The 18,082-nt window shown below is 35.1% G+C and overlaps 1 protein-coding gene across 1 annotated transcript in view; it reads right to left on the reverse strand.

Moving 5' to 3' along the window:
* METTL25 (methyltransferase like 25) overlaps positions 1-18,082 on the reverse strand; it is a 105,134-nt gene that overhangs the window by 57,520 nt on the left and 29,532 nt on the right. The window contains exons 4-5 of the mRNA XM_077770192.1: positions 10,928-11,524; positions 8,193-8,340 (exon numbers count right to left, since the gene is read on the reverse strand). Of these exons, the coding sequence (XP_077626318.1) occupies positions 8,193-8,340; positions 10,928-11,524 (745 nt within the window). The remainder of the gene's footprint in view (positions 1-8,192; positions 8,341-10,927; positions 11,525-18,082) is intronic.

An 18,082-nucleotide genomic window follows, 5' to 3' on the forward strand; every position in this document is an offset into this window, starting at 1 on the left:
TCCTTGCAATGATGGGATTAAATCACTCCTATTACCTTGACTAAGAAATTTGTCATACTTTCTTTTTTTTTTAATTTTTTTAATGTTTTATTTCTGAGAGAGAGAGAGAAACAGTGTGAGCAGGGGAGGGTCAAAAAGAGAGGGACACACAGGATCTGAAACAGGCTCCAACTCTGAGCTGGCTGTCAGCACAGAGTCTGATTCAGGGGTCGAACCCACAAACCATGAGATCGTGACCTGAGCCGAAGTCGGATGCTTAACCAACTGAGCCACCCAGGCGTCCCATATACTTTTCATAACACTGTATGATACAATGCCTGATTTAAGGCTGACATCAACTACTTAATACTGTCTTAGGAGTATACAATACACTAGATATCTGAAAAATCTCTAAATATAAGATAAACTTATTTTTGAATGGTATGCTACATTTTCAAATGATATGCTCAACATTTTTTTTCAACTACCAGATGCCTTTCCCCATGAAGTACTTCTAAATTTAAAGCAATTCTATCAAAAGTTAATCCTCAAAGACAGTGCAGATGACTATATAAATATCTAGCTCCCTTAAAATTCCTACTGGTGACATAAATAGAGAAACAATCTATAATATAAGAGGTATTATGTGACTTTAAAAAATTTCCATTTGATACAGAAATGGCAGACCCAGATTGAAAGATGCCACTAAAAGACTATCTGCAGTCTTCCTGTTGTTGAAAACAAAAGTAAACGGAGAGGGATCTATGGGAGAATCACCTTAACACCCTGTAACACATTAACACTGGGGGGAAACATGAAGCACACTGACAGCTTTCAAAGGTCATGCCGTTCATGTGATCTGCACAGCTGCAGGGTGTGGAGTGTGCTGACAGTACGAGAAGACCGCCTGGCACTGGGCTCAGGGACGGGCTGGGGAAAGACCAAGCACAAATCTGTGTCCTGACAGGAGGTGCTCCTAGTAGGCACTTCCTATCGAGGCCAGGTTAGAAGTTCTACAAAGCCACCTGCAGTGACTCTTCAGGGTCCTGGACCTTTCTCCACTCCTGTACTCCTANTAGGAGGTGCTCCTAGTAGGCACCTCCTATCGAGGCCAGGTTAGTTCTACAAAGCCACCTGCAGTGACTCTTCAGGGTCCTGGACCTTTCTCCACTCCTGTACTCCTAAGCCTCTGCAATCGTCACATGCATTTAGAGGAAAAGTAAAATTACCATTTGTCCCTCAGACTGGGCACAAAGGACACAGAGCACTAACAACCGATTCTTTTTTTTCTTTTCACTAACACCAGTTTCTAACAGAATACATAATAGGCAGACATAAATACTTCTTCTGTTAAGCTCAACAAATACATACAAATGATCAAGTACAAAGGCAAAGAAAAAAATGATTTCCTGCTTTGTGGTCAGTTTTAAGGAAAACAAATAAAAAAACTTCCTAGGAAACCCCCTAGGAGACATGCTCCTCAAGCTTCACTGGTAATACCCATTCCTAAATAAATGAAATTATCATAATTAATTGAGATTGAAAGTCCTCTATTTTTGTGGTGCCTGGTTGGCTGAGTCAGAAAAGCATGTGACTCTTGATCTCGGGGTCATTAGTTCAAGCCCCATGTTGGGTGTAGAGATTACTTAAAAAAATAATAATAAAAAGAAACAAAGTCATCTATTTCTGAAGTGACAGAAGGGCACAATCTTCTTAAAGACTGATCCCTGAACAAAACTGTAATTCAGTTTGCGAGGAAGAAGAGATATGTGGATCGATATAGGTAAGTAGTAGTATTTCCTATAGCACTTTTCTACCTTTACAGAAAAAACAACGAAAAGAAATTCTCCTCCAACTTCTAGGGGAAGAAATAGTATAAGTATTTCAAATTAATTATGACAATAATAATCAATATAAAGACAAAATGGTGAAACAATTCAAGCTTGGGAAATATATATATTCTATAAAGCACTGCAATAAAACTGTTTCTGATATTTCTTGTTCTCCTAGGAACTACTGGCTCATAATGTATAAATATTTAAAAGCACTCTTTAAAACATATGGTATAACTTCGGTATTCATAATGACTCAGAGGGCTCTGAGGTATTTTTGCAAATTGACATTCACGGCAGACCACCTCCACAGTCTACCACAGCATACTGGGTAAACATATCACGTAAAACACATATTGTTTACATAGTACATATCATCATAAAAAGTTGCAGTATACATACCAGACTTTTCGACTACACTATGTTGGACTATTAATAACTCGAATTAGCATCCCAAAGGGCAACACTGCCCCAATTCAAACTTAAAAACAGCTGTGTAAACAAAGTGAGGGTGAGGGGCAGGTGTGTAAGATATGAAGGGAGAGACACATGACACACCTGACCATTTAAAGATATAACTCAATGGAACCTAAGTGCTAGATATATGACAGGGAATATGCTAACTCTATGGATCCAAACCTGTAAGTTAGTTTTAATAGACTGATCAAACTCTATAGTGCTGGATTTCTATTTTAGTAAGGTATACAAGAACTATATAGCATATATTTTATATACAAAATAAGACTATATCCATATTCTATCTATCCAAATAGTTACTGTTACATCATCCACAAGAAACTGCTATTGTCTGCCTTCATACACACACATGCCTGCTCATTAACCAAGTTAAGCTATCAGAATTCTAGTAGTATTCATAATAATTATCTTGGATGTTCCTTTGCTTGTCCTATATTTTTCCCCTTGATTTTATCTAGTTCTAGCCCTTAAGTTTATTATGCACTTATTACATGGTATCCTGCCCTCTATATTTGGTTTCCCCAGGATTTAGTCTAAGCTCTATACTTCAAGGACTTTTTTGGGTCTAATTATTCTAGCACTCTGCACTCTGGACTTTGATATGCCCTCATGGGCCCTTTTGGGGTCAGTCTTTGGTTTGAATCTGCAAATTTGCATGTGAATAGAGTTTCTAAGTCTGTATATGGGAGAGGTAGAAATAACTATAATCTTTTGTTTTAAACTTTATTTATTTTAAGAGAGAGAGAGAGCACACATGCACAGGGAGAGAGAAATGTTATAGGAGAATAACACCTGGGGCTTGAACCCACAAACTGCAATATCATGACTTGAGCCGAAGTCAGGTACTTAACCGATTGAGCCAACCAGGTGCCCCTAAATAATCTTGAATATATTTCCATAAATCATCTTTCAGAATTTAGTATGTCTCTTAACAGAACCATAATAAATATCTTGTTTCTCAAACAGGCTGTTCATCAGAATTACCCTGTTTTTCAAACATGCTGTTTATCAGAATTACCTGTAGAGCTTTTTAAAAATAGTTTATTCAAGTGCCATTCCTGGAGATTACAATTCAGAAGGTCAGAAGCAGGTATCTATATACTGAAAGCGTCATACTTGATCCGGCTGGGCAGCCAGAATTAAGAAACACTGTTAGAAAACTGGCGGGAGATGGTTCATATCTTCTTTCTTTCATTATAGCCAAGACTGGGCAAGAAAATGGAGATAAGGGTGTGGGAAAGAAAGAAGGAGTAAATTACGTTTGCCGTCTGGTTTTTGAGATGAGAAAATGTGGCAGTCCAAAGCTAGGCAAAACGGCAACATAAATAAGGTTGGGTTGCTTTTGTTACTCTTCTATCACTTACGTTCCTACATTTTTCTCCTATCTTTTGGCTTTCCACCTGTTTTCTTGACCTCCAAAGCATGTGAAGGTACTCATGTTGTAATACATCTCTACCTACTTCCTTCATATCACTCAGTCCTGTTACTTTTTGCTTATTCTTTGCTTTCCTGACAAGCAAAACTCCCAACTTTCTGTTTGTTTTAGGTATGCCTAAGAAATGCAAGCAGCACTAAAATACTATCAGCTTTTGCCACTTAAGCCTGGCATTGTTTGCCTGATAATCTCAGTGATTCTCAGCTAAGATAGTTTTGATACCAAGGCCTTTCCCAGAATTGATTCTGCCTGTAAGTCTGTAGCTGCCAGACGCTGTTGTAACAAATCTTCCCAACATTTTTTCTTGCCTAAATCCTGGGGCCAAAAATGTCGTATCAACTCAGTGAACAATGGCAACTTCCACTCTAGAGAAGGAAAGGATCCAAGAGCAATGCTTGAGATCTGTTAATTGAGAGACTTCCATTTCCAGAGTGTAAAAATTTGTAGTTGTTTAGTTAGCTAATTTTCCCAGAAGACCCAAAGATTATTTTATGAATGACTAAGTATTAAATAAACTAAGAGAACCAAGGAGAGATTCTGGGGAAATGACTTATGGGTAAACTGAAATGAGAAAATGGAGGTCTCATTCCTTCTAAATCTACTCTTTTCTGCTCACTGAAATTACTAATATCACTGCTTCTGAGGAAGACACAAGAAAAAGAGGATGGTAGAAAAAACAAAGAGAAATAGTAACTATCAAAGGCAAAGAGAAGGAAATGATTTTGAACACTTCCCATCCCATACCTCTGTTTACTGCCTGCAATGCCTTTCCCACTTCTTTGTCTGATTACCACCTGCTGATCTTTTAAGACACAGTGGGTATTGCCACCCTGTACACAACACCTCAATTCCCACCTCTCCATCATAGACTGACCTACATATTATTCTGCTATAAAACACAGGTGTAATATTCTGTCTTATAGTACTTACTACACTCTTTTGAAACTAATGTTTGAAGATTAGAAAGGAGAAACAGTGGTGCTATATTTTGTGTTCTCCAAACTCTACATTGACTCATCTGTTCACTAAATTCTGGTTCACTGAAAGAAATGTACCACTATTTTGAGAAAATATAACTATTTAAGAATGAAAAATTAAAAAATAGCATATGAAATACCTTGAAATCATTAAAAAGAATAAGGCAACATTCTATGTCCTGATATAGAAAGACCACAATATATTAGGTGAAAAAAGTAAGGTAATAAATTGTTTATCTTTTGGTTGCCTAAAACATAAGAATGTAAAGTGTGTACACATGTATATACATTTTTTTTTCTGGGAAAAAATGCACAAGAAACCAAAACTATGGGCTGGGAAACATTTTATTTTCATTTTAAAAATCTTTCTCTATTATTTGAATTTCCTAGTCTAAACTCAAAATTACTTTTTATAAATTAAGTTACTAACAGGGACTATCTGGTTCTCAAGATTAAGGGCTATTTTTTTTATCCCTTAAGGGTGAAGATGATATCTCATACATTTTAATATCATCACTGCTTAGAGCAGTAAGGAACATAACTGGCATTTGATGAATGTTAAACTGAACTGAACTCTGCCTGTCATCTATTTGAGTCTTTTACTTCTTTCCCAAAGTACTTTTATGAGCCTCTCCCTCATCTCTCTCCGTTATATACAAAGAGCCAAGTACCGTGCCTTGAAGACAGTAGAGACAGAAGTTGGCCAAGAAATGTTTACTCAATCATATTATCTCCCACCAGTATGAAATGCAGCTTCCAGTGCAGTGAGAGTGATTTCTTTTTCTGTTGATTGTCACTTGCTCTCAAGTATCTATTCAACACACATTATACAAGCACTGTTCTCCATGCATCATGTTTGAGGCAATGTGCTTAGTTCTGAAGGTACAAAAGTGAATAAGAATCAGTATCTACTACACTCTAAAGACTCGTAAATCTATCATATTCTTCCACGGCAGGAAAGAGGTGAGAGTGACTGAAGATATGGATGCACCTATCTTCCCTCTCCCTTCAGATTCTTCAAAGGCCTCTCCACTGAACATGCCCTATATATATACATTTTAGTTAGAATACAAGGCCGATAAATACTTGCCAACAGTTTAATGCGATACTCTCTTAGAAAAGGTACCTAAAGGGGCGCCTGGGTGGCTTAGTCAGTTAAGCGTCCAACTTTCGCTTAGGTCATGATCTCGCGGTTCATGGGTTCGAGCCCCGTGTCGGGCTCTGTGCTGACTGCCAGCTCAGAGCCTGGAGCCTGTTTCAGTCTGTGACTCCCTCTCTCTCTGACCTTCCCCTGCTCACACTCTCTTTCTATCTCTCCTAGAAATAAAAAAAATAAATAAATAAAAAAAATAAAAAAAAAAAAGAAAAGAAAAGGTACCTAAAGGCTGATATGATACAAAGTGGACTGGCGAAAGAGTAAGCAGTCATTCTCTTAATTTTTTTTCTATCCTGGCAAGCAGCTTCTACTAAGACCTTTAGGAATAGAATTAAAGAACTAGACATCAGACGAAAAATGAAATCAGATGGAAAGTACCCCTGGTACTTCCTGGTTGCTGTAAAATAATGAGTCAGTTAAATCTGAATCTCTTTACATATTCAACAAAACCCAGACAGAGAATAAACAAAATTATTCATAAGCCACAACTACACTACAAATTTGGATTCAATTGCGGATTAGTAAATAAACATCCTAAAGCAGGAGAACCAGCTGAGGGGATCAGTCTAGAAGGAGAACCAGGTGTGGAAAAATGGGTGGGACAGAGAATAGATTACAAAGCTGAAAAAGAGGATCTCAACAGTGGTGGAAACTACTGAGATCAGGTCTGAGACCTGATGATACAGAGCAATGGCTGCAAAGGTCCAGCAGGACCAGAGATGGCAGTCCTAAGATGGCACTGCCTCAAGAGGAGAAGGGGTCCTTCAGAAGGGGAAGGCATTCTGAAGGCATGATGACCATAAAATGAAAGGAGGAAGAAGGCAGCTGAAATTAAAGATCTTACACTGCAGGACACATCAAGCATCCACACCTAGCCCCAAAATGAGCCAATTATTAAAGAAACCCTGTTTCACTGTATCTACAGAATAGGAAGCTCTTGAACTAAGAACCAAACCTCCGTTATGTAGACTCTTACACTACTGCTGATGCAGGAAAACATTACTCATTTAATATTTTAAAAGCTGTTAAGATTGTGATTGTATTAAAGGTAACATTCTTCATTTAAGGAAGATGAATAAAAAGATTGTAAAATAATGTAAATATGTGGGCATATAGTTTGGTATAAATACTTTTTTTCTAGTTTTAGGTTCACTTCCCCTCCCGCCCCCCCAGTTTTTATGTTGAAAATTTTTGTACTCAGAGAAAAGTTGGAAATAATGGCATAACAAATATATATATTCTCCGTCTAAATCAAACTGTTGTTAACTTTTTGCCAATTTGCTTTCTCTCACTCTGTATATCTCTATGTATTCACAACCTTACCTGTGTGCACCTTACCTAAAAGATAGTTTTTAGAATACATAAAAGAATTCAAATTCTATTAACTTTTCTTTCACAGAAATCTTTGTCAGTCTTAAGGATGACCTCGGTTTCACCTGAATTTCAGTAGAATTATACAATCATAATTTTTACCTCTTGGACAAGACTAAATGAAAAATATCAAAACTTCATATTCGTCTGGGTTTTAAAACTGAGAAGAACATAAATCCCATTCGTATGCACACATCTTCCTGACCTAAAGATTCTTAGCAAGTGGTGCTAGATGATGAGAAAAGCTTCATTAAACTCATAGAAGAGACAACTGCTAACGTTAATAGACTGAATACCTATCTACTCTGAACCAGTGTATTGAAACCATACCTTATGGAGAGATATAACGTATCAAGTGGATCAGACAGAGAGATTTCAAGAGCTGCTCTAGAAGGGTCCTGGGATGCTTCAAGTCCTACCAACAAGTACTCTGTACCTTGTTCCTCAGGTATCTTCTCATTCCAGAGAGAAGTCTGAATATTATTTTGATGTAACTGCACAGTTATGAATATTTTTAAAATCAGAGTATGTTGACTCTTCAAAATACAGTAAAGAACTTTCCTCAAAAAATTATCAATATTCTTTATAAAACAGAGGCTCTGGAAATGAAAGCCAACTTTGCAACTATATATTCACCTCAGAATAACTTAGCTTTACTATTTAAGCAAATCTATATCTTACGAGTATTTTTAAATGGAAATTCTCTAAAATTTACCACATGAAGTTTTTAAATATTTTCAGTTTTTAACATTCATTAAGACCATTCTATGAACAAAGAGACTATAATATTACATAAGGTGCTGGACATCAAATTTCTTTTCCTATAACATTAAAATCGCAAGGGAATTAAATATTCTCTCAAATGTTAATTCAAATGTTATTGTCAACAGTAAAAAAAGAGGAGAGATACAGAGTAGCCGTTATGTTCAAATAAAGAGAACTATGAGATATGGAAAACTTTGTACCTTTGTGCAGGTTTTCAAATTCTTCAGATAAGAGGTGGTAGCAACAACCCACACTGCAAACTCCCTTGATTTCAGACTTGGAAGTAAATATTCGCAGGGTATTTGGAGCAAGATCACCGCAAGTGTGAAGACCTACCATCAAACAATCCTTTAACAATGGGAAGAAAAAACACATTTTGGCAATTAAGAGGAGGGCTAAAAACACATTTCAGGCAAAGATTTTAGATGTACATTTTAGCTTATATGGAGTTTTGAAAACTATCAAATTCTACCTAGAAAGTATTCTGGTTTTTTTCTATTTTCATTATGAATAATTATTTCCTCTATAAGCAAAGTGACTATGATCTTTTATCACAACAAACATACTTTTGAGTTGACTTTCTAGTGTTTTCAGTTACTTAGCTGTTTGAATTTTCTCTTGTCTCTTTTACAACTACTGTTTGCTTAACTATTAGCCAAATTAAAGGCTGGACAGTCAAATGTAGCATCCATTACTAGGACAACCTTGTGATTTGAGACACATTTATACCTTCTAGTCAGTATTTTTATCCACTTCTTTACAAACCACCTATCAAAACTTAAAAAACATTGTCATTAAGAATAAGTAGTGGTAAGTTGGCAATTCTACTCCAACACCAAAAAAGTATAGTTTATTCATAGCATAAAATATGGCAATATTAAACTCAATTTTGTTTAAATTAATTTTATAACATGAATTTTATGTAACAATTCTCCTATGAAATGTTTCTTCTAATTGCCCAAAACCTAATTTAAATGTACACACAATACAGAATGGGTACACACACATATTTTCACAAATCTTAATCATTAGACCAAGTTTGTTTTAACTCTTCAGTGTTAACTTCCTCATCTGTAAAATAATAATAGTACCTACTTCAATGAGTAAAACTTAAATAAGTTAATACTGGTAAAATGACCTAGTACAATCTCTAGCATATAATAAAAATTCTATTTTTATCATCATCATGTTACTATAAATTTAAAACACAGATACATTAAGTTGTGAATTAAGTATATTTTTATAAATATCTTCAGAACAAATACAATTATTTTAAATTATTCTACTAAAAATGTTGTTTTGACCCATGTGTTCTAGATATAAAGCTAAAGTCTAAACTTTCTAAAGAAAAAGATTGTACCAATAAGTAGCTTTGATCTGATAGAACATTCAGTTGCTTCAACCACCACTGTCTTCAAAGCACAGTTTTTGGAGTGGTTTTAACTATTTTGCTTTTCTTGATGAACAAATATTTTGGGTAGGTTTTATTTAGATGTTATAATGTTATAAGTAGAAAAGGAATTTAGACAAGGTCTATTGCTAATTAGGGATAGAATAACAGGTTTAATTCTCTCTTTAAAATTTTTTTTTAAGTTTATTCATTTTTGAGACAGAGAGACACACACAGAGTGTGAGCAGCACAGAGAGAGAGAGAGGGAGACACAGAATCTGAAGCAGTCTCTGAGTTCTGAGCTGTCAGTGGGGCTCCAACTCAAGAGCTATGAGATCATGACCTGAGCTGAAGTCGGATGCTTATCCAACTGAGCCACCCAAGGTGCCCCTAAATCTCTCTTTAAACTTAGCTTATTTCCCTCTAAAGATAATACAAGAACATTTAACCTCATTCTTTACTATATTCATCATATGATACTAGTTAATATTATTATCAAGTGGCAGACAAAAATATGAAATCACTATTTTATCTTAACAATAAAATATTTAAGTATTACATATGTTGTCATGGGGAGGGAAGAGGTGAGGTATTGGTAAATTTGGGTTATTAAATTGCCATAATTCACTACAGGACTCAAAAAATATTCTTCTAGTACATCTTAAATTAGACAGATTCATATAATAGTTTGTACATAGCTTCAATCATACACTTTGAACAAGATTTTGAAAAATAAAAACATATGATCATGAGCACTAAAATTTATATATTTTGAAGTTAGGTTAAAGTGATTGGGGTTGTTTGACCCTAAGACAAAGTTAAGGTATAACGTAATTACTGATTTCATATATAGGCAAAACAATTAATGAGAACTAACCAGTTTCCCTTATTCATTTCTTTAGGGAAGAATTTCTGAAAAATTTAATAAGAATAGACTATTATAACTTCAAAGTCTACATTGTTTTTTAGGATAATGAGGCCAAATGATCTAGAATCTCCTTTACTTAACATGCAATATAGCCTTTGGTGAAGATACATTGTCTTTCAATTATGTCTGAATTACTTATAGTTTAGAAAAAGTTCAATTTATTTAAAAAATACTGAGAAGCTACTCTTGCTAAAGAAAATTGCCTATTTGGTTACCAAGGCTAACGTTAAACATAATATTGCCCTAGATATCTCTTTACTGCAAATTTAAATTAAAATGTTAAGAGTTTTCTTGGACTGGAATTTTCAAAATCTCTACATTGTATAATAAAACTTATCTTGCTAGCTTTTGTGCTAGTTCTTCTGTTTGATTTAGAAGGCTTGAAATGAGTGGAGGGCACTCTATTCTGGAAAACTGTTGATTGTCAGATTTCTACTCTTGGCAGATTTTACAGCTATAGGAATCATGAAAAACTGTGTATAATTTTATTTTCTTGATCCTTTAGATTAATGTAATGAAATAAGATATGTAGGTTAAGTACACTACTATTAAAATTTAACTCTATGTCTTAAGAGTATTTTTGTAAATTAAATTAAGATATTCAAAAGTGAAATCACCTCCAGATCTTTAATAATATCATGTAGTTCTGAATCAGCAGTGATAAAAGATGTTAAAGGTGAGTATATATTTGATTCATTTGACTTTGATATCATTTTTCTTCTTTCTTTATTTGCTTCAGACATTTTTCTTTCAGATGTTTGCAATGAAGTAGGTTCTACGGCATTAATAGGCAAAAGGTCTCTAAGAGAAAAGGTATTTTCAAAACACAAATTTTCTTCTTGATGTGAATACACATGTAGGTTTTCCACTTGTGTTCTAATGTTAGAAATTACAGAATCCGAAAAATCTGGCAAAAAATCCGAGGTAGATATTTTTCCTTGATTTGCAGGACTATTGTTACATATTCCCTCAATATCTACTTTGTATTTAATTTCATCTTGCACTTTTCTTTCTTTTGCCATTTTTAATGCCAGTCCATTGGCATCTAATTTTGACCGACTGTGATAGACTTTCCAATGTTTCTTCAATTTCCTGTTTCTCTCCTCAGCTCCATGAGTAGTGTTATTGGAGGAATCAATTCCATACACTTTTAAGCCATACTTCAAGGACAAAAAAGAGCTTAAATAGCCTTTTCCAGAACCCAGGTCAATTACCTAAAGTAAGAAAAAAGAATGAATTAAAGGATTTTAGTCAGATGAGAATAGAAAACATTCTCAATATCTTTTTTAAAAGCCAATAAAGAAATGGTTATATAATTTATACAACCTGTTATGTTTATTTTTTATTTTAATTCTTTGATTCCTATTAAAAACCAAACACTTTCATCAATTTTATTTAAATTTTAAAAGAAGTTCTAGACTGTATAATAAGTCAAGGAAAAGATGTAAAAGACATAAGTATGGGAAATAAAACTGTCACTCTTCATAGAGGACATGACTGTGTCTACATAAAGTCTAAAGGAATATACAAAAAGCTAACAAAACTAGCAAGTGAATTTAGCAATGCATCTGGATACAAAATCATTAGAAATTAATAATGAACCAACAAAATATATATAATTGCAAAGAAAAATTAGATAATAAAATTTAAGACAACTTGATTTAAAATAGCATAAAAATAAAATACCTAGGAATAAATCTAACAAAGGTTCTGAAATACCTATTCACTGAAAACTATAAAAGCAAAGAAAAAATTTAAAAGACCTAAAGATATATCATTCATGAAATGAATGTTCATGAAATGGCAGACTCAAAATGAAGAAGTCAATTCCCCCAAAATTACTTACATATTCAACACAATACTAATCAAAATCCCAGCAGGTTTCTTAAAAAAAATTGACAAGTTGATATCATAGTTTATACAAAAAGGCAGAGTGCCTAGAATAATCAAAACAATTTTGAAAAAAAAAATAAGGTTGGAAGGTTAACCCGATTCAGAAATTAACATAAAACTATAGCAATCAAAACAGTGTAGCACTGGTATAAAAATAAATATAAAACCAACAGAAAAGAACAGCATACAGAAATAGACTCAAACTTATATAATCAACTGATTTTTGGAAAAATGGCTAAGGTAATTCAATAGGGAAGATAATCTTTTCAACAAATGGTGCTGGTATAATGGATATATATCTAGGGGAAAAAATGTCTGTCACACAGCAAACACAAATTAAAAGTAGATCACAAATCAGGAATGCCTGGGTGGCTCAGTCGGTTAAGAGTCTGACTTCAGCTCAACTGGTTGGTGGGTTCGAGCCCCATGTCAGGCTCTGTGTTGACAGCTTGGAGCTAGAGTCTGAAGCCTGCTTCAGATTCTGTGTCTCCCTCTCTCTCTGCCCCTCCCCAGCTTATGCTCTGTCTCTCTCAAAAATAAATAAACATTTTTAAAAAGTGGATCATAAATCTAAATGTGATAGTAAAAACTAATAAATTCTGGAAGAAAACATGAGAAAATCTTTGTGACACTTGACAAAGATTTCTTATGTTGGACATAAAAAGTATGAACTACAAAAGAACTAGTTGAAAAAAATGGACTTCATTAAAATTAAAACTTTTGCTATTAAAAATATAGTTTAAAAACATTTGCAAAACATATATCCGACAAATGGTTTGTATCCAGAATATACAAAGCACTCTTACAACTCAATAGGAAGACAAGCAAATAACTTACAATTGGCAAAATATTTGAATGCATACTTCACAGAAGAAGACATACAAATGGCAGATATGAAAAGATGCCCGATATCACTACTTATCTGGGAAATGCAAACTAAAATCATAATGAGATGCACACAAATGTCAAGTGGTATAGGCACTCTAGAAAACGCTGGCAGCTTATAAAGTTCAAACTGATACTTAGCTTATGACCTACAAATCCCATTTCAGGCGATTTGCCCACCATAAATGAAAATATGTCCACACAAAATCTTGTATGTGAATATTCATAGCAGCTAAAAAAATGGTAACATCTCATATATCCATCAACTTGTGAACAGCAAAACAAATTGTTGTATATTCATACTATGGCATAAGGGAAAAACCAAGAGTACATATAACAACATTGATGACCTTCAAAAGCTATGAACTAAAGGAAACAAGTCAAAAACAAAAGTTCTCATTCCATTTGATTTCATTTACACAATGGAAAATTCAAAACTACAAGCAGGACAGGGATTCCTGGCTGGCTCATTCAGGAGAGCATATGACTCTTAATCTTGGTGTCATGAGTTTGAGCCCCATGTTAGGGGCAGAGTTTACAATAAAAAAAAAGGAAAAACGAAACAAAATAAAACAAAATACCAACTATAAGCAGGTCAATGGTTACTTGAGAATGGAGAAAGAAATATTTTGTGAAAGGGAATGAGGAAACTTTTTATGGTGACAAATATTTTTGATTATGGTTTGGTCACACAACTGCAGACACTTAACCAAATTCATCAAAATGTATGCCTAGAATTGGTGAATATGTAAATTATTCCTCAATAAAACTAATAATAAGAGAAATAAAGTATTACCAAGATTATTATTGTATTGTCATAGGAATATTCTCATAAGAAATGAGTATCTATCCTTACTATCTCTATCCTAAAATCAGTTAAAAGCTGATATAAATATAAGCCACTCAAGTAAACATTCTTATACTTGAAGTAATGCCATTATGTCCTCAAAAAATTTAGGATCTTTTAATTCAAGTAGTTCACAGGTAAGACACCAATAAATAATTGCAATAAATAAATAAGCTTTAAGAATTCCTTATACCCCTTTTTATTCCTTCTCTGGGCTAGATATTATGAAATATAGAAGCATTATACATCTTGATTTTAAGGAATTACAACCTAACTGAAGATACCATACATATCATGAATACAAGGGCTTTGCAAGTACAAACTCTATTAGTTCCTCCATGTCTGAGTCTCCAGAAAAAGCAAAGCTCTCCATTCCTTTCCTTCCATGAAACACACTTACTGATGCTGATGACAAGCTTAAAGTTACCAACGACTAAGTTGTTGCTGTATCAGCACATTTGTTCCTACTAATGTAGATGTTTTCTTACCAAGAGGTAATTGAGTTTTCTCCTTTATCTGTTTATGGCCAATTCCACTTGTGAATCAAGATATTTGTAATTCCTCCAGTTGTAAGATGGCTCTATAAGCTCTAAGGAGCATGTCTTCACAGTAGAATATCTAAAAACCTTTTCCTAGAAAATCTGTCAGCTGACTTACACTTCTATTTTATTAATCCAAGTTGACTTTTATCCCCCTCCAAATTGGTCTTTTAGTAGCATACGTAGTGTCAGTGATACAATGAAAACTGCTGAGGAATTAAGTAACATATGCCATACAACTTTTTGTCTTCAAAATATCTGATGTGAATAGCAAAATCTCCACCATCCTGATCTATCCCTTACTTACAGTGGTCTTTTCCATGCTGCGTCAACTTATGGGTTTGAAAATAAAGGATTCTCCAGTCCAATGCTTGGTGGGAGGTATCTTCCTAGGCTCCCAATTCTGTTTAGTATGGTACTACACTTCATATAGAAGAGTTATACTTTGTTGTCCAACCTAGAGATCTAACTACCATTCTAGGCCAATGACCTTCAAATTTATAATTCCAGTATGAAATTCTTCCATGAACTTCATACTCATATATCCAACAGTCTACTAAACATTTCTACTTGAATATTTAATAAGAATTTCAAATTTAATGTGTTCAAAATGAGGTTCTTGATATTGTCTTGTGAAACTTGCCTTTCCCATAATATTCTCCATCATAGTTAATGATATCTCCATATGTATTTCCAGGTGGAGATTAGGACTCCTTTCTTTCTCTCATACTCTCCATATGAAATGTGAGCAAATCCATTATCTCCACAATTGCACCCTAAGCCTGGCTTACTACAACAACCTCCTCATAGTCTCCCTGCTCCCACCTTTCCCTCAAGCTTTTATGATCATACCACTCCTCTTAGCAAAACCTCCTATCCACTTTAATCTTTTCTCTTGTTTACTAACCTCCTTTGTTACTGGGAACTTTGCCTGAACTCAAAGCTCTTTTTATGCTCAGATAGGAGCCAATTTCTGAAAAGAACCAGCTTGAATGTCTACAAAGACTATAGTTAAAAAGTGAAAGACAATGCTCCTCAACACAGCAACCAGAGAGATTCAGAGTGTCTAAAGGTTGCCCATGTCATTCAGGATAAAAGCCCCAACTATCACAATGGCCTCTAAGACTATACAACTTTAGAACCTGCCTTCTACCACTCCAACCTCAGCTCCTACTGCTTTGCCTTTGTTCTCTCCAGTGGAGTTTATCTGGCTCCCTGGCTGTTTCAGGAACACACCAGGCATATTCTTACTGTAGGATCATTGGGCATGTTATTCCTTCTACCTGAAAAGCTTTTTTTTTTTTTTTTTTTTAGATATTCTAACAGATAACACTTTTACCTACCAAGGGATGTCTTAACTCAAATTAGTATACAATGTGTTCTTACTTGTTCCTCCCTTTTTAATCAAAAACTTTAATTCCCATCTCTGAATCAGCTTCCTTAATTTTTATTTATTTTTTCTCTGTAATATGTATCAACATATACAAAAAATATACTTCTAATCATTTTATTATCTATCTCTCCTCATTACAATATAAATGCCATAAGGGCAAAGATATTTTTGTTTTGTTCACTATTGGATCCTCAGTATCTATAACAGTGCATGACACATGGTAGAAGCTAATGAAATATCTGTGAAATGAATGCATGCATACAGGTATAAATGAATGAGCATATTCTGAAAACAAAAGTTTTAAGAAGCCTTGGTAATGTGAGTGAGAGACAAAGGTTTTTGTCTCGTAGGCAACAATATGGTTGAATCAAAAATGAATTCTGCTTGTCTTCTTCTTTGGTGTCTATGGTCACTAGTAATGTTAAGAATTTCAGAATCTGTATGAAATCTCATGAAATCTGTATTTATTAAATCTGCATTTTAAAAGTTAAAGCTGTACATATATAATAGAGATCTTAAACTTCATTATTGTGAGAATCAAATAGTGCTATAAAGTGATTTCAAGAAAAAAACTTGTAAGTCTGTATTTTAGGTTATTTCATTCACTAAGAACAAATAAAGTCCTCTTAAAGGAGTATTTAAAATATTTTTCTCTCTACATTTTAGAAATAGAATGCTGTGCTGGAGGTGGAGTTAAGATAGTGGAGCAGCGTGGAGACCCTGAACTTGTCTCATCCCTGAAACACAGCTAGATCAGCACCAAACTACTTTTGAATACCTAGGAAATTGATCTGAGGAATAACACAACAATCTGCATAATTTGAATGACAGAACTCATAAGGTACACGATACAGACAGGCAAACTGGGGGAGAGAAAAGCTGAGGAGGGCAGGGAACCATTTTCCTGGAGAGAGAGTACAGAGAAAGAGAAAGGGGAAGAGTACAGTGCATCTGGAGAGTACAGGAAACACACGCCCCTGAAAGTAGCTGGAGAGAAACAGAAAGAGTGAAAACACTTGCAGGGGATTAAACAAGAAATCTGTTCTCCCAAACTCCTGACAGGAAGAAAGGAGAGGGTATCAATATCACCAGGATTCTATAAACAGTGGAGCACAGAGTCTAAAGGTTCAGAGATCAGTGCCTGACTGGTGCTGGTGAGGAAGTAGGGGGAATCCCCAGGAGCAGGCAGCACAGGCTGAGGGGTCCATGTGCCACACAGGAAGGAGCAGTTCAGCTACTTGGAGAGCATTTGGTAGAGGCTATACAGCCTCCCCACAGGCTAAGGTCCCAGCAGACCCTGGAGAGCAGTGTCTGCTGACACTAGAACAAAGACACCAGAATGCAGTGAGATTTGGCGCCAGCTGTGTGTTGTGATTTGCCATAATCTCTAAATGACCGCACAAACATTTTCTGCACCAAGCCTACACCCGGCCATTGCTCAGCAAGACCCTTCCACAGAGAGCTGGTGAAGATCCAAGTCACAGGGGTCTCTGAAGTGTGGGGTTTTGAAACACAAACCCATCTGAGATAAAACTCTGGAGCTGGTACTTGGAGAGAGGTACTGCCTAGCAGGTGGACAGCTTGGATGCGGACAGGGTAGAGGCAGGGAGTGGATGGAGGCCTCAGACAAATGAGGGATGCTTGATCCTGGGTAAGTGAGAGTGTGAAGTTCCTGTGCCAGAGACTAGGGAGCTGGGTAAAGATATATCCACCTCCCCCACACATATGCACAGACACTGATCCACCCCAGTAAGCTAAGCAGTGCCACCTACTGGAGAATGGAGCTGTTACATCAAGCCCCATCCAACTACGCCTCCAAGCATGTCCCCCAGAAGACCAGCACAAGTCACTCCATGTGCTTAGTGTACAGACTATAGAGGGCTTCATAGTTTCAGTTCTAAGGGAAACTGGATGTAACTTCATTCAGGTTTCATTCTCTTTGCTGGTTCATTTATTTGTTCATTTTCTTTGCTTCTCTTTTTGCTTAAATTTGCTTCAATCTTTTCTTTCTCTTTCTTGGATACAGCAAGAGAAAAATTTATTTATTTTTTACTTTATTTTTTATTATATTTGTTTCCTTTATTTTTATTCTATTTTATTATATTTATTTAATTATTAAATTTTTTCTTACCTTTTTTTCCCCCTTTCCTTTTTTTTCTATCAAGTTTCTTTCAACAAGCAGAATGAAACACATTTAGGATCTAGCTTCTTTTGT

Source organism: Crocuta crocuta, unplaced genomic scaffold (genome assembly GCF_008692635.1).
Source record: "Crocuta crocuta isolate KB4526 unplaced genomic scaffold, BGI_CrCroc_1.0 scaffold317, whole genome shotgun sequence".
Lineage (NCBI taxonomy): Eukaryota > Metazoa > Chordata > Mammalia > Carnivora > Hyaenidae > Crocuta > Crocuta crocuta.